This window comes from Cajanus cajan, chromosome 3 (genome assembly GCF_000230855.2).
Source record: "Cajanus cajan strain Asha chromosome 3, NIPB_CcT2T_4, whole genome shotgun sequence".
NCBI lineage: Eukaryota > Viridiplantae > Streptophyta > Magnoliopsida > Fabales > Fabaceae > Cajanus > Cajanus cajan.
In genome coordinates, this window is record NC_138519.1 from 34,156,489 (window position 1) to 34,180,516 (window position 24,028).

Below are 24,028 nucleotides of genomic sequence, written 5' to 3' on the forward strand. Positions count from 1 at the left end.
AAGTGTTCAAACTTGACCACATACTCTTGTACTGACATATTTCCTTGTTGCAATCTTAAAAATTCAGCTTCCTTAGCATATCTGGCGCTATCTGGAAAATATTTCTCTAGAAATACCTTTTTGAAATTTTTCCAATTTACCGCTTCACCTCTAGCCTCCATCATAGCTTGAGCACCCTTCCACCAGAAGCTAGCCTCACCCACTAGCATATAAACAGCATAAACTAGCTTCCTCTCCTCGGGGCATTGCATCACCATGAAGATTTTCTCCATCTCCTCAATCCATTGATCAGCAACTTCAGGTCCATTAACACCTGTAAATTGAGGAGGATTCCCTTTTCTAAATTCTGACAAGCCCTTATATTCATCAGGTACTTCAGTCCTAGCTGCTTCAGCTGCAGCCCGGTTAGTCTCCATCTGAGCCAACAAGGTATTCTGTTGTCCAATAGTAGCAGCAATTAACTCCATAGCTTGAGCAATTTGCCGCCCATCCATGCTTGAAGAAGAATTAGAATGATTTCCCCTACCAGCCATCCTAAAAAGGTCAAAGAACTTTATGAGTTTACACGAAACTCAATAAGAAATTCCTAATCAAGATCAAGAAACTCATGAAGTTCCTTTCATTTCCACACAACGGAAATGCAACAAGACCATTTCCCACAAACCCTAAAGAGACTTGACCAGCTCTGATACCAAAATTGTAACGACCCACCCTAGGCCGTCACATCAATAACCAACCAAAATAAAATATATAAAATAAAGAAAATAGAGCAAAAGCCAGCTACGCTAGAGTGTAATTATACAATAACATATAAATTATTTCCAAAATATATAATATAATCTGCTATAGCAGAGTCATCATCCTTAGTAAAGTTATACAGTAATCCAAAAGATAATATAATATAGACACCCTAGGTGCTGGTCAAGCTCTAAACCTTGCTACTACTCAAAGCAGCTATCAGAAGACTTCTTGCTATCCCAAGCCTCACACCTGATCTGCTCCCCCACAAAGTGAGATCATCACAGTCCAAACCACATGGAAAACATGCAAGGGTTAGCACATATAAAACCAACCATAGTACATGATAAAATATCATTAAACAGATATTTATCCATAATATATATATATCCGCACCAAGGAAATAAACCTTATAAATAGTTATTTCCATGCCAAATATAAATCAAATCTAGAATCCAATGCATACAATCCACACCATTTGTATACATATTCCACATCCAGAAGCAAAGTCACACCACTGTATAATTTTCCATGATCTCACACCAACATATACTCACAATGTTGGCCTCAACACCATCCACCAAGTGTTGACACGCACGCTGAAACATATCAGCAACCCAGGAATCACACCTGACCTCTCATGGAAAATATACAGCTGGATTACGTCGTCACGTAACCCTGGTGATCATGGCCACTTCATCCATCGGTATGACTCGGCCTGGCCCCCATACCGGTAGCAAATAGAATACTTAAAGGAGTACTTCAGAATCCACCTAACATCTGAAGTGGTTTATCATATAACCTTTGGAAAAGTTCCACATTGGAATCCTCACCATGGGATTCCCAATTTCATACTTTTCCAAAGATTATATCCTGATCTCACCAAGAGATCTAATCCATACCATAACCTTACTCCTTTAAGTCCTATTTACTTTTCCAAACCACATACACAGCATATTCCATAATTAAACATAACCATAACCATGCCAATTTGTCAATATAATAATAATATAAATATCCAAAACAACCATCAATTGATCCAAATTATACTATATGAAATGAAAATCTCCACATAAAATAGCATATTAAAATTATACTATTCCTATCATGGTCATACGCACTAGATTAATTTTATAAGCACTACCCTTACTTAGCATACTAGATTAATTTTATAAATGCCACCCTTACTTGTATAAACCTGAACTGAAACTCGGGCAGAACCTCCACCTCTCTCCTTAAACAAGAGCCGAAACTCGGGCAGAATCTCCTCTTCTCCCTCCTCTTTTCTCTCCCTTGGCAGAACCCCCTCTACTGGATTCTTCTTCCTCTCTTTCCTCTTTTCTTTCCCCTCTTCTCTCTTTCTCTCTCTAGGAATTCTTCTCTCTCAAGGCATACATTTCCAACACCCCAAGGCCCCTATTTATAGCAAATTTTCGCCACCTAACCAGAACGGCCCGTTCCGAAAACGGAACGCCCGTTCTGAATCCTTCAGAACAACGTAAAATTTTCGACTGGAACGGCCCCGGAACGGCCCGTTTCGAAACCCAGCAGAACGGCCCGTTCTCCTTTCGGAACGGCCCGTTCTGCAAGGAGAACGCTCTGTTCTCCAAGCAGAACGGCCCGTTCTGCAAGGGGAACGCCCCGTTCTCCAAGCAGAACGGCCCGTTCTCCTTTGGAGAACGGCCCGTTCCGGACCTGTTCTGCACAATCCCAGAACACATATTTTTATCTTTTGGAACGGCCCGTTCCGCTTTTGGAACAGCCCGTTCCAAAATCTGAAAATGCCCCAAAAATTTTATTAAAATTACGAAAATGCCACCGATAATTACTAAAATGCCATCCAATAATAAGATTACAAAAATACCCCTATACCTTTGAAAATTTACGAAAATGCCATAATAATAAAATGGGTATTACAGTTTCTTCCAACTTCACACAATTGTGTTCATTAGTAAACAATGTTACATACCATTGACTAGCATTCATGTTAGCATGAATTTGAAACTTTGGATTACAACCACACCTTGTTTCTTTCTTTTGCTTATATTTTTGTGTTTCAATGGTCAAGCCCTTATGCTCATGATAAATTTTCTTAGAACAAACAAACGTTTGTTGCACTTTTTCACCCTTGTTATTTTTAATAGTTTTGTTTTTTCATGCACAAAATCTATTAATATTCATGCATACCAATAGTAGAACAAGTAAGTAACCTCAAGATCACAAAAATCATACTTATTTACATAATCACTATTTATATTCTTCATGTTAAAGTTTAGTATATCAACCACACTATTTATAACTATTCCATCACCTTGTTCAAATCCTACACTTTCTTCATTCATATTATCAACAATATCTTGATCTCCACCAAAACCATTGATGTCTATCACATAAGTTCTTAACAGATCAACTACCTATAAATTTTACATTATTTGAATTAGCTAATATGTATATATTTTACATTATTTGAATTAGCAAATATGTATATACTTATAAACACAAATAATATCTACATTAATAAATACATCCTTTATCGCTCATACTTACATTATATAGTCTCTCATTTTCTCCATTTATGCCACATTCTTCATACTCTTCCTCAACACTTTCTATTTCTAAATAACAACATATACACCAAATATAATTATAACATTTAAATATAGTTAAACTAAATCTTTTATCCTTACTATTAAAGATAAATAAATTCTTTGAAGTTTGTTTACAGTCAACACTTTCTCATATGAAGATTTAACAGTAGACCCATAGGTTTGGCAAACAAACGAATAACGACACATTAAAAAAAGAAAAACACAAGTAAAGGTGACTTCACAAAACACACTAAAATAATATTTCATAATAGATCCATCATTCATATCTTTGAACGAAAGAGAAACCAATATTAAAAAAATATTAATCAATTTAAATTAGTAAATTTAAAAATCTTTGATCAATATGACAATAACGAACATGTAATCAAACTTTATTGAATGAAACAGATTCAATGGAGAGACATCGCAAAGATTGTGCACATTCACATCGGCGTGATTCGCCTTATTGCTTCAAAATCTTACAATATGATGTAGATTTTTTGGAACAAGGGTAAATCACGATTTCAATTGGTATATATATTCAACATTAAGCATGTCAGAAATGTGCAAATCTCCACCAACAAAGTGGGTCTAAATCCTACTATCTTCACAAGGAATCTACAACATTCACTAGTTTAGGTTTAGATGGATGGATTCATGATCATTTTTTCCAAAAGATGAATTTTGTATTTTAGCTTATTAAGGGGTAAAAACGTAAGGATATTTTTTTATTAGGGGCGAAAAAGTTATTAATATTTTGTTACTTAAAAAAATAGAAAATAGAAATGAAAATAAGCTCTACAACCCAACAAAAAATAATGAACCACAATGATCCATTCAAACGATGATTACAATAGAATTTGTCTAAAAAAATAACACATTTTTCATGGTTCACCCGTGAACTATATGATTAGGTTCTTCACCGTAGAACTCACCCCTCGATATATCATGCATTAACGTGTGGGTGATTTTTGAGGTTAGAATATAATTTGAGTCATTCGATAAATCTAGTTTGTACTCTAGTGTATGAAAAGATATTCTAGAAATTAGAATTACCAATGTTTTGAAAACTCAAAATAATTGTACAAAGAATGTGTTTAACAAAACATTAAAAAAGTTTATAAGTTGTTTTAACTAATTTATAAGCTAGTTTGGTCAAAATAAACTTGTTTCATTGGCAATCTTATCCTAATAGCTTACTTATTTTCATAAACAAGTTTAAGTAACTTATAAATATAAGTCAGCTTATAAATTATTAACTTTATTTGTATTTCTACTTTTATTTTAATTACTTTTAGATCTATTCTTATCTCAAATAAATAAATGCCATTTTCGAGAAGTAATCAAGGTTGCAAATGTACACATTTTCTTGGTTATTTGGTTCTTATGGTTTAGTGTTAGGTTCAAGAATAAGTTGTATTCTTTTCAAAAAGTTATTTCCGTGATTATTTTTGTTACTTCTCATATTTCTCATCCATGGAAAGATGCCAAAATATTGAGATGTTTTTCTACCTTAGTTTTTAGGTGGTTTTGAAACGAAGCCTTGAAGCTTCTCCTCAAAGTTGGTCCACATTCCCCCTCCAACTTCTACCTTCACATTATTATGTTAAGTCAGACGCAACAATTTTCAGTAAGGTTTTGAATGAGATAAATATAATACATGTTGTTATTTCTAACAAGTGTGTTAGTATTTTAGAAAAATATAAGTACAGGCAAGATGAAGAATAGAGCATGTGCCATGATGGCATCCTCACTTGCATGGACATGAGATGATGGACAAGGAAGATGATGCCTCACTCCAAGGATCAAGTTCTTCAAAGGTGGCACAAGGTTTTAGGGTGGATGATGATAGAATGGATGAAAATGGAGGTTGGGTAAAAGGTGTTTGAGGAAATGCTTGAGAAGGGTACTCTAGGGTTGGCTCACTTCATGATGATGAAGGCCACTTCTAGGGTTGTTTCTCTCAAGGTGGAGATGGGAGGGAGGTGGCCGAATTAGCCAAGGGTGACTAAGGAAAGATATAAAGGCACAAAAGGCTCTCTTTATATTCAATATCCAAAGTATTTACAAGGTGTTGTGCATTAGGTATTTATAGGAGGGGAGGCATCTAGGGTTGCATTTGGAGTAGGCAAATGCATTCCAAATGAAATGCAAATGAACCCTAGATGCAACTTGGTGGCCAAGGATGGAATCTTTGGGTTTAGATTGGCTATATCTAGGTGCATGATAAGACCATGCAACCTTTGCCCTCCACTTGGGCCTAAGCCTTTCTAACACAAAAAATAGACCCAATAGGCACCAAAAATATGTGTCACCCTCTAATTAACACCCTAGCCCAAAATTAAAAACCCTAATCATCTAGAGCACCCCATAATACAAGGGTAAAATGGGAAATACAAGGGAAAATAAATTCTAAGTCCTAAACACCCCAAAATACAAGGGTAAAATTGGAAATACAAGTAAAATAAATTCTATGACTAAAATACCCCAAAGTACAAGGGTAATTTTGGAATCAAAGATAAGGGAAAAAATAGGAATAAAAATAAATGCTATGCTAATAAGAACTTAGGAGCTAAGGTCCAAAAGTGGCCTCACTCCTCCTATGGTTTTTTTTCAACACTAACCCATTCCTTTTGCTTCCTTCAATACATCACCTCTTGGACTTCTTGGCCTTAGTGTTATTCCATCATGCTACTTCCTACACCAGAACCAAGATAAAGGGTAAAAGCTTCAAGCATCAAATGGAAAGGTCAAACGAAGCCAAGCCTAACACAAGAAGGAAAATGATAAAGTTTCAAACAATACAGACCACAGACAAAATTTCTTAAAGTACAAAACGAAGATTAGTCAAAGCAAAGCACATCACGAGGATCAGACAAAGCAAGTCAAATGATAGATAGAGTAAGACATGAGCGCCAGACGATGATAAATCAAATATCAGACAAAGGTGTGTCAAGGAAAACCTAGAGCGCAACATAAGAACTCAAACGAAGGTTAGTCAAAGATCAAAAGAAAGTTAACTAAATATCAGACGAAGGACAACATAGACTGAAAAGTATTCCAAACGAAAACAAAGTCTGTCCATCTACAATGTTGACCAGACCAAAGAAAATTAAAGCATTAATAAAAAATTCTCAAATAAAGATCAAGACTTGAGATGCACATGGACTATCAGACGCAGACGAAGACTGCCAAGCAAGCATTTGAAGAATCAAGTCTCAAGGGACAATTCAGGCATCGTCTACAATCATACAAAAGCTCTCAACATGATCGCGCGATGAAATAAAGAAAATAAAAAGAAGAAATACAAGCGCAAAAGTAAAAGCATGCATGTGTCAAAAAAAGTACATAAATTTTTCAGATAAAGATAATGCCTCTACAGCTACGCGACCGAAAAAGGACAAAAAATTCCTAGGTCTCAACTAAAGTCAGACACTATTGCTAACAAAACGAAGAAGACTTCACGCAATGTCTATAAGCAGGAAGCAACATTTAATGCAAGATCTTGTGCATTAAATGAAAGATCAAACTAGTCATGAACGACTGCATCCTATGTCAACAAACACTTGTAACATGCAAATTTTACAAGACTATATATATGTCATGACTTCAAAGCTGGAAAGGTTGGCGAAGAGTGATATCAAGCCCAAGGAGCAACGAAACTAGAGACAGAGCATACATAGTCAAATGTACAAATTGTACTGTATTTATCTTTGTAGACTAAGTAGTTATAAGTGTAACTTAGGAACATGCACCTTAGTGAGTGTAACAAATCTTTGTATCCTCTCTGTGAGAGTAACCCACACACTCAAAACAAACTATCTATCATTTGTAAAGCCTGAAGAGGCTAGGAAAAGAATACTTGTAAAAGCCTGGAAAGGCTTGTCAAAGAATACTCACTACGAGCCTGAAGAGGCTGAACAAAGAATACTAGCGCTAATGAGTGAAGTTAGCGGGTCAGGAGTGGTCGATAATCCTCACTAAGAGCCTGAAGAAGCTGAACAAAGAATACTGGAGCTAATGAGTGAATTTAGCCAACCAGGAGTAGTTGATAATACTCGGGACCAGGAGTGGTCGAGAATACTCACTGCAAGCCTAAAGAGGCTGAACAAAGAATACTAGTGCTAATGAGTGAAGTTATCCAACCAGGAGTGGTTGATAATGTTAAGTCAGACGAAGAAACTCCCAACAAGGTTTTGAGTGAGACAAATATAATACATGTTGTTATCTCTAACAAGTGTGTTAGTATCTTAGAAAAATATAAGAACAAGTAAAATGAAGAACAAGCATATGCATCAGACAATACAAGACGACAGACAAAAGGCCAACACAAGCATCCAACAAGCCAAATCAAGAACAAGACAAAATTGTGTCAAGCATAACCTAAAACACAACATAAAGACGTAGATGAAGAACAATACAAACTGATAAGTATATTGGACAAAAATGAAAGTCTAACCATATACAAATTGATCAGACAAAAAGAAAAGTCAATGTGTTAATGACAAATGCTCAGACAAAGGTCAAGGCTTGCGCTACATATAGACTACCAGACGCAAACGAAAGCTGTCATACAATCACTTGAAGAATCAAGCTTCAAAGGACAATTTGAATATCGTCCTCACTCATAGGAGAACACACGAAGTCAACGAAATTATGAGAAGAAAAGAAGAAAGGAGAAAATCAAGCGCAAAACTAAAAGCATGCATGTGTCAGAAAAAGTACACTACTTTTTTAGACAAGGACAAAATTCCACAGCTATGTGACCTGAAAAGGACAAAAAGGTTCCTATGTCTCTTCTAAATTTAGACACTGCTGCTACCAAGACAAAACATACTTCACGCAAGGTCTATCATAGGAAGCAACATTTAATGCAAGAATCTGAGCATTAAATGAGAAGATCAAACCAACTACAACTACTTCAACGGACACTTGCAACGGGCAGATTTCACAAGACTATATATAGGTCTCAACATTAAACCTTAAAAGGTTGGTTGTTTGGCCCGAAATGGTTCAAGCGAGAAAAAAAGTGGTATCCAGCCCATGTTGCAACGAAGTTAGAGATAGAGTGTATACAGCCAAATATGCCATAATGTATTCATCTCTAAAAACTAAGGAGTTCCAAACATGTGTATCATAGGAACAAAACCTTAGTGAGGGTGCCAACTTATGTATCCTCTCCATGAGAGTAAACCAAACACTCAATCATTGTAAAGACTAAGGTTACATACCTTAGTGAGTGTACAAAGCTATGTATCCTCTCTATGAGAGTAAACCATACACTCAAACCAAACTTGTCTAGCTAATATTGTAAAGCCTGAAGAGGCTAGGGAAAGAATACTTGTAAAGCCCGGAGGGGCTTGTCAAAGAATACTCATTACAAGCCTGAAGAGGCTGATTAAAGAATACTAGCACTGGTGAGCGAAGCTGGCAGGCCAAGAGTGGTCGAGAATACTTGGACCAGGAGTGGTTCTGACCTGGGTGGTCCATAATACTCAATGCTAGCCTAAAGAGCCTGATAAGAAGATACTAGCGTTGATTAGTGAAGTCAACGGGCCAGAAGTGGTCAACAATACTTTTGTACTTTATTGAATATCTAGTGGAACCCTTCAATTAAAGAAGACTGGACGTAGCTTAACTTGAGTGAACCAATATAAAAATGTGTTCTGCATTTTTTTTAAATGATTTAGACGCACATTATTTAGTTGGTTTTAAAATATCGAAAACTTTGTCCAATGCCTATTGTCCATTAAAACTATATTCAGACGAAAACCACATGTTTTTAATTTATCATTCAATAGAACAATTTTTCTCATCAGAAATGTTTTCTCTGAGCAGACGATGAAATTCCCAAACGTGTTAAACTTATCCTAGGTAGTTCATACCTAATATTCACCAACATCATTTTATAGGATGAAAGAAAGTCTTCTTGAAAAAAGTTTTTAAAATGCCCTTGTTCACACACACACATATTTATCCCCCCTTCTATGTATTTTCCTTCTAACTTCAGATAATATTCAGGACCAGGAGTGGTCGAGAATACTCATTGAGAGCCTGAAGAGGCTGAACAAAGAATACTAGAGCTAATGAGTGAAGTTAGCCAATCAGGAGTGGTTGATAATACTTGGGACCAGGAGTGGTCGAGAATACTCACTACGAGCCTGAAGAGGTTGAACAAAGAATACTAGTGTTGACGAGTGTTGGCAGGCTACAAGTGGTCGACAATACTCAGAAAACCAGAAGTGGTGATAATACTTGTACTTAATTGAAAATCTAGTGGAACCCTTCAATTGAAGGAGACTGGACGTAGCTCAGGTTGAGCGAACCAATATAAAAATCTTTGCACTATTTTTCTATGTTTTAGATGCAGTTTCATTTTGTCAATATATCATACTGAAAATTTCGTCCAATGCTTATTGTTCACTACAACTATTTTCAAACAAAAAATACATTTTTTTAATTTATTATCTTAAGAAACAGTTTTCGTTTAAGAAACATTTTCCTTGTGCAGACGATAAACTCTCAGATGCAAAAATCTTTTTTTGATCCAATCCTGCACAGTTTCTGTTAAGCATTCAAATAGTATTTTTATTGGATGAAAAATGATCTCTTTGCGAAAATGATGTCAAAAATTCTTCGTTCACACACACACATATTCAACCCCCCCATTCTATGTGTCTTTCGTATAACTTCATATTAGAATCTAATTTCATTTCAATTTGCCATGGATTTAGGTTGAACTTATCTTGGGAACAATCACAAGGAAGGAGAATAGTAATGGGTGAGTTTTGAGAAGATATGCTCATGAACTCTAATAGCAAAGCCATTGATTTATGCAAAGGCCAAACTTACTTTTAATTCTTTTTGTAATTTAATTTATTCGAAGTAAAACTTTCGTTTTGCATTTTGGTTTGAAAAAAAAATTTAAAATTACTATATAATTAGATAACAATGGTTAAGTAAAATAAGATGAATAAAATATGCACTCTGTTAGTCATGTTGGAATTTTTTAGCAGGAGTGTGTTGAGATTCATGGATGGTGAATCAAGTTCTGAGATTTTTGATGATAACAAAGGGATATGAACCAAAGAGAAGACATGAAGACCATGAATGAATACCAAATGTAATAGGAGTAGTTTGTGTGTTCTTATGTGTTGAGTTGCTTTGTTGGTCAATTTTATTTTCTATGCATGTTTATGCTTTGTGCATGAGTTGAATCTAAATTCTAAATTGTCTAAGAGTGAGTATGATGATGATAATGATAAGTAAAAGGTTTTGAATGTTTGAAATCGAATTTTGAAGAACTAACTCAAAATAATGAATTATTACTAAACATAATCGATTATCTCAGCTTTTGTTTTTCAAGAGGTTGAGAAACCTTGTTGTAATAATCAATTATTTATAAAATAATCGATTATTCTAGAAAATACTCTTTAGAATAATTGATTATCCGACAAAATAATCGACTATTCTATTCTTTAAGAATATTCACAAAACTACTTTAAACTAAATATTTTAAATAACTAAATTAAATTAAACTAAAATAAACTAAACTATTTTTTAATAATTTAAACCAAATTATTATTTTTAGTGCAGTTTATAAAACTAAATTATTAAAATTAATAGTTGAGTTCACAAAACAAACTAAATACAAGCACAACGTTTTGGACTCGCGGTGGGAACGTTTTGGACTCGCGGTGGGGACGTGAGCTGGTCTTCCGATTCTGCTTCAATCTTCACTTTTCAACTCTTTGTTGTGTCACGGACTCATGGTGGTTCTTCTGATTCTTCTTCATTCTTTACTCTTTGTTACATTGCGGACTCGTGTCGTGGGTGGGTCTTTCGATTCTTCTTCATTCTTCACCCTTGGTTGTGTCTCAGACTCGCAGGTGGGTCCTCTGATTCCTCTTCACTTTTCACTTTTAATGGGTTATTTTGTTTTGATTGAACAATTGGAAGTTTCTATTTTAGTTTGGTTTGCTCTGCATAGGTAAAGGAAACATTTTTGTTGCTTGCACTCCATGTGTTTGATAATTTGCAGGCAACTTGCTACACTTCAAAATTCCCTGCAAGTAATTTCCCATCAACAATAGCTAACTTCGTTTGTGCTTGCACATATGTAATTAGCTTCATAAAATGTGAAGCCTGAAAAATAAAACAAATTCATGCCCTTAGTTTGGGATTTTTAAGTCATTTCCTATTTAAATGGGCTACTGGTTTAACAACCAAGGTATGACATAAATTTTTGTGTACTCAATATTGTAGTTAATGATGCTAATGCCTATATATTGAGATGTAGAACTCATGAGGTCAGTTCTTCCCATATCTGAATTATCTAGATAAACAGTATAATAGATAAGGATAGATCCTAGTAGTTTAGTGATCCCCTCCTCTCTTGCAATCCTGCTTGTACCTAACACTGTCTTGTTGTGTGCCTGTGTTGTGACGTATAAGATCTTTCTCAGCTAAAAGCAAGGTTTGTTTGTAGCAACAGCTGCATAAGTGCATCATTTCTGCAAACTTATCCAAACCAGCAGGCACATGTACCCTCCAAAGTTCAACTTATGTTCATAAGAGCTTGCCACCAATATCCAAGTCAGTAAAAGATAAACGCAGAAGGCGTAGAGTAAGATGTAAAAAATGCTCCATGGTGGATATTTTAGCTGTGGCATGGCATAGTACTTTAGAGGAGATCCATAGGATTAACCAGTTTTGTTATGTTGAAGCTGTGATTGAAAGGTGTCATCAAACAGTGCCTTATGAAAATATTTCAAAGTCTGAGTTAGTGAGTGAGGATTCATTTAGAAAAGCAGGAAGTGAAGATGATGGTGTAGCTAATGTTAATATGGCAGCAAAGGGGTCATTGCTTCTCAAGTTCAAGCTCAATGGATATGTAATGTAAATAGGAATTGCGGAACATAAATCCATTCCTTTCACTTTTTTTTTGTTATTATTCTTATCTTCATTCTAGAATTTCCTTTTACATTGTCATAAAGAGGCACAAAGGATTGATACACATATATCTACTTTGGTGGGTAGGTCTCATTGCATGCTTCTATTCCATTATTGTGCCCCATTCCACCTCCAAATATTATTATCCAACCTTAATTTAAGTACAATATGCTATGATATCTGTAACTTCAGAAAATTTCTTCCTAATTAAGCTTCAAGGTTTGGATTCACATTCTCCTGCACTATACAACAAATGATAAAATCTTCTCACATGAAGGAATCTTGCATGCACAAAATGCATGGAGGAACAAAAGAAAAGTTCTGAAAATGAGCCAAATAACTTCAGATGGGGATAACTTGTGATCTCTGGATTAAATTTTGTGCACTTTGTATTAATGCTTGAAAAAATATGAAATCTAATTTTTCATGGCAGAGCATATAAATCTCATCTCATAATTAATTATACAACTAATTAAATTTGAAACCTTCCACAAAGAGCGACCAGATGTTACTAGTAAAAAGCAGTATTTCTACTAATTACTCCCTTCTAATTTTTCATGGCTTATGCATTGTATGATATTTTTTGCATACACTTATTTTGACGAACTTTTTATGGAACAAGCTTTTAGAAGAATTTGTCTATAACAGCTTTTGATAAATATGCACAGTACCAACCTCATCCATATATGTCTAATAGGCATTATGCATTTTAGTAGGTTAAGTTAATGACTTTATCTCTTATTGCTTGTAGCTGCTATTGGGGAATATATTTCTTGAGGAGCATCATCAGTTGTTTTGTCAAATGCGATATTTGATAAAGAGGCAATTGCACAACATAATTTCAGCAAGGTGTATAAACTTGCACATTCTACTACCTTGTTGGCTGACAAAGCTATGAATAGGTAACATTTGTTCTTGTTTTAATCTTTAATGGTTGTTGATTTCTTCTAGATCTAGACAGAATGGTTGTTTGATGTGGTTGTTGCATTTGTTTTGAATCATTTCGTTAGAATTTGTTAGAGCAATTAATCAACAAGAAATACTAGAGATGTAGCCTTATCTATGTAATTTTTAGGGTAAATTTTATAGTATAAATCAAGTATTTCAAGTAAAAGGAACTTTTTATATTTGATTTTATTATGAAAAATGAAAGTTCTTATTTATTTATTTATTGGTTTGACAGTTGTAAGGGAGAAAAAAATTAAATGGAACCTTCTTTACCAGAGATGGAACCAGATGCCTCTACCACTAATGCTACATTACCACCTCATTCAAGCACATAATTAAGGCGTACTCGACCATTGGTATGGGAACATTTCACTAAAAATCCTGATGAAGACCATAAGGCAAATTGCAATTATTGTGGTATCCTAATTAAGTACTTGACTGGAACTAGTGCTATGAAGACACATTTAATGAGATGTGATGAAGGTCCAAATAAAAGACTTAAAAGGCAAAGATCAAATTCTTCTTCATCACAAACTGTAGAAGGGCAAGTGAGTGGTGGTGTTCGCTCTTCACCAAGTTATTTTAAATTTGACCATAAACATGCCAAAAGGAGCTTGTGAAGATGTTTGTGGTTGCTGAGTTGCCAATCCGATTTGTGGAGAATGAATCATTTATCAAGTTTTTAAGTGTGTTGCAACCACGATTTAGTGTCCCATCACGCTCTACATTAACCCGTCATATTTTTATACTCTTTAATGAGGAGAGAGAAAATTTGAAGAAATTTCTTTCTATGCATTGTGGGAGAGTTTGTCTTACAACAGACACATGGACATCAATCCAGAACTTGACTTATATGAGTTTGACTGCACACTTTGTTGATAATAATTGGAAGTTGCAAAAGAAAATTTTGAACTTTCGCCAAATCATGGGACATTCAGGAGAGATTATGACAAAAAATGTTGAGATATGCTTGAATGAATGGGAGTTGAATCGGGTTTTTAGTTAAACTGTGGACAATGCTTCATCTAATGACCTTGGGATTCAATACCTGAAAAAGAGGTTAATGTCTTGGCAAAGTGTACTTTTGAAGGGGAAGTATATTCATATGTGTTGTTGTGCGCATATTTTGTGTTTAATTGTGAAGGATGACCTTAAAGAGGTAGATGACTCCATTTTAAGAATTCATGGTGCAGTCAAGTACATTAGATCATCACCATCTAGATTGGCTAGATTCAAGGCTTGTGCTGAACAAGAGAAAATTACCTATAAAGGCCTTGTTTGTCTAGATGTTGAAACTAGGCGGATTCAACTTACTTAATGTTGGAGGCAGCTCTCAAGTATAAAAAAGCATTTGACTTACTTGAAATGCAAGATAATAAATATGTTGAGGATCTACATAAAGGGAAAGGTGTACCATTAGAATCTGATTGGGATGATGCTCATTTGCTCTTGCCTTTCTTGAAGATGTTTTATGATGCAACGATATGTATTTCTGGTTCTTATCATGTCACTAGTAATATATATATATGAAGGAAGTATTTGCAATTGGAAGGAAGATTCGCAAGTGTCAAGAGAATAATGATATTTTCATAAGGTCAATAGCTACTCGAATGAGAATTAAATATGACAAATATTGGGGAAGACCTAATGGAATTAACATTTTGTTACTTATTGTTCTTGTCCTTGATCCTAGGTGTAAATTGGAATATGTTAACCATTTCATTGACTATTTATTTGATGATGATCAGGCAAATGGATTAAAGTTAAAGTTGTCTTCTAGTTTAAGATCACTTTATGAGCAGTACCAAGGTATTGAAGGGGGTTCTCAAAGTAATCACCAAGTAGTACAATTAGATGATGATGATGATGATATCCATGGTATAGTTTTTATTTACAAACAACTGGGCGTAGATTTGATGCAAAATCTGAATTGGACAAGTATCTAAAAGAAGATTGTGAGCCTTTCATCAAGTCAGTTGAATTTGATATTTTAAATTGGTGGAAAGTAAACTCAACTAGATTTCCAATCCTTGGAAGTATAGCTCGAGAAGTGTTAGTCATTCCCGTTTCTACAGTAGCATCAGAATCTTCATTTAGTACTAGAGGAAGGGTTCTTGATCCTTATCGAAGTTCTCTTACTCCTAGAATGGTGGAAGCACTAGTTTGCACGCAAGATTGGTTGAAAGGATCATCTTTTTTGATATTTACTAATGAGGACTTTGAAGAGCTTGAGAAATTAGAACATGGTAAGTTAATATGAATGTTTTACATATTTTTATTATCTTTTTACAATAACTTTTCAAAATTATGAAATATGTTTATCTTTTTTTTTTTTGCAAGAGATATTGTCTCCACAAGAAGGGATTTCATTGACCGCAATTAATCTTGATAATTAACATTACGCGAATGATTTCATTGCACAAATATTTAATATCTATATAATGAAAATTCTATAGTGCTTTATTTATTTAGCAAGTTAAATCTATATTGCATATTAATATGATAATTTTTTTTAGGTTACAAACTATTTCAATATCAAGAAGCCTTGGACTGTACATGCAAGATTGTAACCGACATGATCAAATCTAGAGGAAATTTGGAAGATTAATATTTGATTGATTTTCAAAAAATATGAATGAAAGATCTATAATGTGGACTTTTATCAATGTTATACTTGTTTTACATTTCAAACTATTTTAAATTTAATTCATAATTAATATCAATGATTTGGTAGCTAAATTTAAAAATGATGATTTTAAATTTTTTTTTTTTAAATTTAGTTCAATTTAGTTTATAGTTAATAATATTTTAATTTAGTCGATATTGTAGTTTAGTTCAAACTCCTAGAACTATAGTGCACTAAACTAGATAATAGTTTAGTTTAGTTTAATTCAGTTTGGTGAACTATTTATTATAGTTTAGTTTAGTTTTCTTCTATTTTAGTTCAATTTAGCAATTTGAACACCCCTACTATTCTTGAGTGATTTCCAGAATTCATGAAGAACAAAATAATCGATTATCTAGGTTTAAAAACTTTATAAAAATAGTTCTCACATTTAGAAACAGAGAGAGAAGAAACCAAGTAATATTTTGAAGTCTTAGTGATAAACTTTTGATCTTTGTGATCTTGTTGGAGTGTTTTCTTTGTGAAACCAAGAAGTAAAACATTCTGTGAAATGCTTTGAGAGGAATCATCATCATCACTACATTCTTGGATAGAGGAATTAAGATTGGTCAAGAATTCACAGTCTGATTTGTTCAGTTTTCAGGTAAATTTGTTCCTTTAATCTTTTTGTGTATTATGGTAAAAATCTCGAGTAAGTTACTCAAGTGGTAAGGAATTCTTGTAGTGTGTTTCTACAAGAAGTACTTTCTTGGATGCAAGAAAGGGTATATCTTGTATGTTGAAGTATGTGCATATGTGGTATGCTTGTAAAACTTCTTCATTAAGATAGTAAAACAAATCTTGATCAAGTTATGATTAAGGACTGAATGTAAGTCACATGTGGAGTGGCTGAACTAGGATAAAACACTTTGCACTCTTCTCTCATCCTTATCTCTTACATTGAACAATCTTTAATTGAATGTTAAAATGGTTGGTCTTGATTAATATGCTTGTATGATTAAAAATGGTTTAAACTGAAACATAAGCACTGCATATTAATTGTTCTTAAACTGAATTCAATAAAGATTAATCAAGAAATCATATAGGAATTATTCTCATATACTAAGAGGTTCAATATACTTCATTGGAAATTAATTTTAGAAAAGATTTTTTTAAAGAAATCAAGATCCTTAAACTTTGAAAATTTTTAAATGTCATTGAATCCAATTCACCTCCCTCTTGGATTGAGCCATTCTTCTCTATCAGAGTGGACTATTTTTTAAACGTTAGAAAATGCCAGATATAAAACAATGGAAAAAAATTACAGGTCAAAAAATGACAAAAAAAAATTATATTTAAACCCTCCTTAAATTATTCGTTTGAACATGATCACAAAGAGCTGTCACCTACTAGTAAAAGTTGAGTCACATACATAGATAAAAGTATACTTACATAAAAGTCAACCTCATGGTTATTTATTTTCTATAAAATTGAAGTTAGTAATTTTATTATGCAATAATACTTATCAATACACCTCAAAATTAGTAATCCCAATCCACTACTTTGGCCCCAATACAATTCTATTACTAAATATTACAAAACCAAAGCCTAAGCAACATCCTACACTTTGGGCTGAAACTTTTCTTTCTGAAACCACTTAGTTTTATGTATCCTTATGATATCTTGTTGTTTGGCATTTATGATTGATCTGATCATATTTGAGATTGAGAGAATGGTACATTATTCTTCAGAAAAGAGTTCTTATTTTAAATCTACATTGTCTCAGTCCTGTTTCTATCACTATTACTACTATTTCTTTCAAAATTGTGATAGGCTTGTTTAGTCCTTAAGAAAAGCAAGAAGCTTGAAGCCAATCCCACCATTGAGATGCAGCTCCACCATATAAAGGTTTGCAGGTAGCACTTCCTTCCCATGCACATGGACATTTCTTGCAGCCAAATTGCATGGCTTGAGTTCATTGTTCCATTGGAATCATAAACCAAGGCTGCAAGAAGGCCATAGAGGCATGAACCTAGAGGAATGTTGGTGATGAGGATGTTGTGGTTCAAACCAACACTGTTTGCACCAAATAGCTCTGAAGTAATAGACACTGCTGCAGAAAACACAAAGCCTGAACTCAGACCAATCAAGCCAGTGCCTATGTGCAGTGCTGGCTCACTGCCAGATATGGACAGTAAAATGAATGCAATTGGTGTTGGCACCAGGGCTACTGCAAACCATCCTGTTCTTGCAAAGTGTATCCTCCTACATTGTCATACAACATTAGTAGATTAATAGTTTTGTAAATGGAAAAAGTACTAATAGCATGTTTGATTTTGTGCCTTGTGATCTGCTTAAGTCTGTTTGGATAAATTTTTTCATTAGTTAAAATTAACTTATTTAAAGATATAAGTTTATCTAAAAGATTCTAAATAGATATAAGTCTATATTTAAAGTAACAAAGAGTTGCATTTAACCAATGCGTCACGAGCAAACTACATAAATGAACTTGATACCACATTTTAATTTCAAACCTTGAAATATTAGTTTTATGAGTCTTTTTAATTATATGTTATATACTACTCAACATATTTAATTCTATCCAATGCGATTTCATTCACACGTGTATGCCAATGTGGACATATGCTAATTATATAGATTTTTTTTTTCCAAAACTGACTGTTCGATTTGAGAAAACATTTTTCTTGTTTTTACTTTGTTTCCTGTTTTCTGAAGTTTATACAGGAAATATTGAAAATAAAAAATGAAAGCAGAAAGCAAGAACAACTTGTTTTCGCTATTTATTGTACAGATTGTTAGAAATAGGAAATAAAGTGAAAATAAAAAAGAAATTAAAAAATGTTTTTTCAAACCAAACAATGAGTGACATGCTTTATTAACTATTGAATAAACCACATTATGTCATGTATAAATCAGCCAAGTTGAATTCATGGTCTATTTGAGTAAACTTCTTTATAAGCACTTATCGACGAAAAAACAGAAAAAAAAAATGAAATGACTTTTTCATTAATTAAAACTAGTTTATGCACAAGTTATAAATAAGTTTTTGGAGAAACTAATTTGAGAGAACTTTTACTAATTGGCTTATACAAAAAGCTAAGTTTAGCTTATGAAGATGTTTGTTTCATTTTTTTTCTTCCTAGAAGTGCTTACGGATAAGTTTATCAAAATTGTAGCTAATTTCATCACTACCTACCAAGACCTTTAAAACTTTAAAAGTACCTGCTTAAGAAGTCGGGTGCAGCTGCAAGAAGGCGACCAAAGAAGGAACATGTAGAGTAGAGTGTGACAAGAGAAGAAGTCTGAGAATACTGTCCTAGTGATTGTGAAATTTGCCCCAAGTTGTTGCTATAAACCAATCCAATAGTTCCTCCACAAAAATAGGCAATGTAGTACAGCCAAAAGTCCCACCTACTTATTAGCAACTTAGTTGAATGCTCTTCCCCCAGCATTGTAATCTGCTCTCTCTCTAATACATTCACAAGACAACATTCCTTTTCTTCTGTGCTTTGTGCACTTTGACTCCTCGCCCTGTCCTCAATGCCGATAAGCTCTTTGTAAAGCTCATTGTCATCGGGGTCAGCGCGAGGGAATCTTGAATAGAAGGAAAACCTCATGAGGACAGCAAAGCAAGACCATTCTCTAGACTTCAAAATGGCAGGCAAGAATGAGAACAAAACAAGGAGAAAAATGGCACCTACAAGGATGGCACGAGCAATGGCTGTGGAAGAAGAGAAGGAATATGAGATGAGGAGGTAGAGGCCTGTGACAAGGGCAAGGATGTTGAGGCAAAGAAAAAATGATGAATCGCGCCAAATGGTGTCTGCAGAATGAGGTTGAGGCTGTGGTTGATGGAGAATTGGGATGAGAACTAGGCCAGAAATTAGTAGAGGAACAATGGCATTGAGTAATAGATAGAGGGTATCATCATTTGAGTTTATTGCATTGGCAATGAGAGTGTACAAAGCTGCACTTAAACCATTGAAACCAATGCCCAAAGATAGTGCAAGGGAACGGTTTGCAGGAAAGTGCTTGATGCATAAGACATAGCAGATGGTGTTGAACCAGCAGATGCTGCAACCAGCAATGAGGCATAGGAAAAAGACCTGTTTCAATGTGCACAAATGTTGTTTTGTTAGTAGCAATAACAATAATTTGGAATAGTTTTTGGAAATGATAATTATGAAATTGTTTACCAAAGTCCCTAAAAGTTTAATCACACAAATTTGAATATTTCTAACTTATATTCAAATAAGCTCTATAACTAATACTTTTGGTGGATGTGGCTGTTCTTTTCTACATATATCTCTGAACACATTTGAAAGACTTAGAATGATTTTATTATAACCACTTATGATTTGAATGATAGTGAAATCTCTCTCCTATTTCTCTTTTAAGGAGAATTTGTTTTGCATCTCTTCCCCTTTTCTGCATAAAGGAAAACAGTAGAATGTATGATTCAGTGTTTTGTTTGAAATCAATTCATGTTCTTTTGGGGTTAACTGTATTTACTCCGTAGAGCATCTCTATGATGCAACTAAGGTAGAATTACTTAACTCACTTGTGATGGATCCTACGATGCTACCTGAGATTTAAGAATTTTAATAAGTTTTCACTTCAATGTTGGAATGCAACTTAAAATGGATCCTACAATTGGCTCACAATTTTTAAGTACTATTAAGAACACATTTTCTATACATCCAATGATTCTTATATAAAAATTGCTACATGCTCAACTCTTGTTGCCCTTTGCATCCTAGACTTAGGCATATTGCAAATATGTAATATGATTTTGACTTGACCTATACTCAAATCTTCACACCCAATCGCCTAACCCCACTTGATGGGAAAGGGTAAGTGAACCAGAATGTTGAAAAAGAAGTTCAAATCAAAGAATGCTTTAAGGTACATATAAGATAACCCCAATGCATAAATGATGTGTTAGTTGGCTTGAATCTTAAAACTGAATTAAAACAAATTTGGATCTGCCTAAAGTTGGTCAGCTAATAATCTTAACCAATTTGCAGCTATAAGAACAACTTCCACCAACAATGTTACTTGAGAAAAGGGCAATTTTGGTAGGCACAATTTTATTTTAGTTGATACTTTTATTAGTGGAAAATATTGGTGTCATGTCAACACCCAGCTAAACCTGATACTTCAAAGTGATGAAAGATAGGAATACTCTTCAAGATCAATGTTATAATATTTTAAGGCTTAAATATCTTTTAAAACTCAAGCATAAATTAGAAAATTTCTTGATCTGAATCAATACCTTATAAAACAAGATGATTTGTACATATTGGTGTGATTGTTTTAAAAATATTTTTCAAAAAACTCTTAATTCCCCTATTTTTAAATTTTTCGACTAAATATACATAATATGTTAGCAAAAAATACATAATATCTAAATTTATACGTTTGTGTAAATCTTTGATGGGTCTTGTCATAATTACAAGTTGCAACCATAAGTTGGGTCATAAATAATTAGGCCAAAAATATATTAAAAAAATATTCGAATTCAAATATCTAATTAGAATCTGACCAAATATAAAGTGGTTGTAACTTGACCTATAAATGCTTCTATCTAAAAGCAATATAATAAAAGCAGTTAATCAACAAGTTTATTTAATTTCTTATTTATTCGGATTTTGTGAATTGGGCACCGTTATCTATATACACATCAGCACATAGATTAAAATATACGGTATAGAGATATCGTATTTTATTTTATTTTTTTCATTCTTTTTGCAGTGATATTCTAACTCTGTTATGACCTTTTATTATATTTTATTTTTACAAAGAATAAAACGTTTTCTTTTTAATTTCTTACGATAGAGATTTGTTACAATAATTTAAACAGCAGACAATCCAAATCCTAATAATTTTTGGATTAGTTCAACTACTACTTAAAGATGAAGTTATGTGTTTAATTGCTAAAAATAAGAAAAGAGAAGAAAGAAGTTGCTATTATGCACAAGGATTTAGGGGAAGTTATGTGAAAGATGATCTAGTAATAATTTATTTCTCTAAAATATGACCCAAGATAAATAAAATCTAATAATTTATTTCAATAATTATGATCGTGGGTCCATCACTTCCACTTTGGTCCATTTGCTTTAAATTAAATTAATAATACTGTCATAAAGATAACAAGATGTAAGAGTTTGAAGCATCTGTGATTGTGCACTATCACCTACATGTGAATTTATCTTAGACACATAAGATGAAGACAAAGATAAATGTAACAAACAACAGTAGTTAAAATTACGAGACCCACATTTGTTTTAAAGTACACGTTGAATTATATTGACACATGCGGTTAGAAGTGTTGTCGTGTGGCTTCAAGAGGTTCACTTATTTGAGTTATTGCTTTTCATACCACTAGTTTTTTTTTTTTTTTTTTTTTTTTTCCAGAAAACTAGGAAAGTTTTGTGTTGATTCTTTTGTCATTTGGGTACCATAAATTTCTACGAAGGACTTTTCACTTTCTTTAGAAAAGAGTAAATAGTTTATACGTAAAGAATTTTTAATTTTTAATTAATTAAATTCACCAAAAAATAATTAGTTAATTAAAACTTACTAGATACAAGAAATTTATTAATTTTTTCACAAATGTCATAAAATATATGTTTTAGTATAAAATGTTTTACACACCCTCCACCGTTTCAAAATTAAGATTATGTTTCTCATAAATAAAAAAAAATCTTCATACACATAATTCACACAATATTTTAAAATTGATAATAAACGATTAATCAAAAATTAAATTTGGAATAACACTATCTCAATTTTATGTCCCAAAACTATCAAGTTAAAATGATATACTAATAAAAGAAAATTAAAGTTAACAAATAACATGAGAGGAAATGTGTGTGGAAGCATAATTGTGCTTCAAACAAATCTCTTGCACCAAATCCCAAGCAACACATTTTGTATTTTGCTTTCCCAGTTTCTTGTAAGGTCCATTGATTTTCCAGTAATAAATTAAGCCAACTTCACCAAAAGAAGACAATGCATGAAAAGTCCAAAGAAAAACAAAAAAAGCAAAGAAATTGAAAGGGATTGGGAGTGAAGAAACTGACCAGGGCATAAGGCAAAGAGATGAATCTATGAATGAGAAGCCATTGGAAGCCATAGCCAACAAGTCCCAAGAAAGCAGCCATGAACATGACTACCCACAAAGGGAAGAACATGAGAGAGAGGCCAGAACACCAGCCAAAGGCCTTTCCCATGTCAGATGCCACAGAGAGATAGTTGAGCTGAAGCTGAGTTATGTCAAGGACAGATTTGAGTTCAGATGAGTAGGATGAGAAGTCAAAGTTTGTCCCTGTGAATGCTTGTATCCATATTGATGCCACAAGCATCACCCACTTTCTTGATTCCCCAACCATTGATCAATTCCTCTTCTTCCTTTCAACCTCCTCCTCTAAGAAAAAGGAGGTTTTTTTTATATTTTTTCTTCTTCTTCTTATGTTTTTCCCCTCTTCTTGTGTTGGGCTGAATTTGGTGATGCTTGAAGAGAATGGTGGTTGCTTGTCTTTCTCCTATCTTGTATTGTTACATTAAATTATAAACTTACTCCTTATATTCATTGCTTCTTTGTTTTAGTTTTTTCATTTGGAAAAAATTGCATTTTGGTCTTTGTATAAAAAATTATTTACATGTTTCTACTTTTAATTAAAATTATGTAATGGCTAATTAGGAAAAAGCTACTTCGTCTTTATGTATATTTATTTTTTAAGGAGTTTTGAGAGTAGGATATAACTTTAAGAGAAAAAGAAAAATATTGAGATTTAAAAGTAGATAACATAGTATTTGGTGGTTAGAGGGATATGGAGGGAATGGTAGACAGGAAATTATTAGGAGGTGCTTATTTTGTAGGATAATTGTAGTTTTGTGAATCTTATTCCTAGGATAAATATTATTTAGAATGTTTTTTTCTAAAAAATATATTAAAAAAAAAGTGTTTAATTCATTTTAATATTCTTAGATATATTTTTTAAAATTTAAATTAATTAAAAAAATAGAAGTTACAAGAGTTATGGAAATAATATCCAATATTTCATGAGAATATCACATATTCTATCATGAGAATAAAATTTTCCTATTCATGAAAATATAACTTTTTTCAGAATAAAAGATACTTAAAATTATTCTTGTATAACTTTCTAAC

At 33.3% G+C, this 24,028-nt stretch overlaps 1 protein-coding gene and 1 long non-coding RNA gene across 3 annotated transcripts; one reads left to right on the forward strand and one right to left on the reverse strand.

Annotated features, from left to right (window-relative positions):
- Positions 1 to 10,952: 10,952 nt before the first annotated feature.
- On the forward strand, positions 10,953 to 18,182 carry LOC109819111 (uncharacterized). Of its 2 annotated transcripts, XR_002241493.3 has the most exons (4): positions 10,953 to 11,215; positions 13,030 to 13,180; positions 13,462 to 15,472; positions 15,743 to 18,182. It is a non-coding gene; the product is annotated as an uncharacterized LOC109819111 (long non-coding RNA). The 2 variants fall into 2 exon arrangements; XR_014432418.1 differs by having other exon boundaries at positions 10,955 to 11,215; positions 13,462 to 18,182.
- LOC109819110 (protein NUCLEAR FUSION DEFECTIVE 4) lies at positions 17,303 to 23,431 on the reverse strand. The gene is made up of 3 exons (XM_020384712.3): positions 22,938 to 23,431; positions 19,075 to 19,958; positions 17,303 to 18,096 (listed from the first exon to the last, which is right to left on the reverse strand). The coding sequence occupies exons 1-3, from the start codon at positions 23,244 to 23,246 to the stop codon at positions 17,604 to 17,606; spliced, it is 1,686 nt and encodes a 561-aa protein (XP_020240301.1). The 5' UTR covers positions 23,247 to 23,431; the 3' UTR covers positions 17,303 to 17,603.
- Positions 23,432 to 24,028: the final 597 nt, after the last annotated feature.

Bases quoted from the DNA above. Each gene is read 5' to 3' on its own strand.
- LOC109819110 (XM_020384712.3), bottom strand. From the start codon at position 23,246: ATGGTTGGGGAATCAAGAAAGTGGGTGATGCTTGTGGCATCAATATGG. The intron at 19,959-22,937 runs GTCAGTTTCTTC...ACATTGAAACAG, and splicing joins TCTCTTTGCCTTATGCCCTG to GTCTTTTTCCTATGCCTCAT. The intron at 18,097-19,074 runs GTACTTTTAAAG...ATGACAATGTAG, and splicing joins GCACCCGACTTCTTAAGCAG to GAGGATACACTTTGCAAGAA.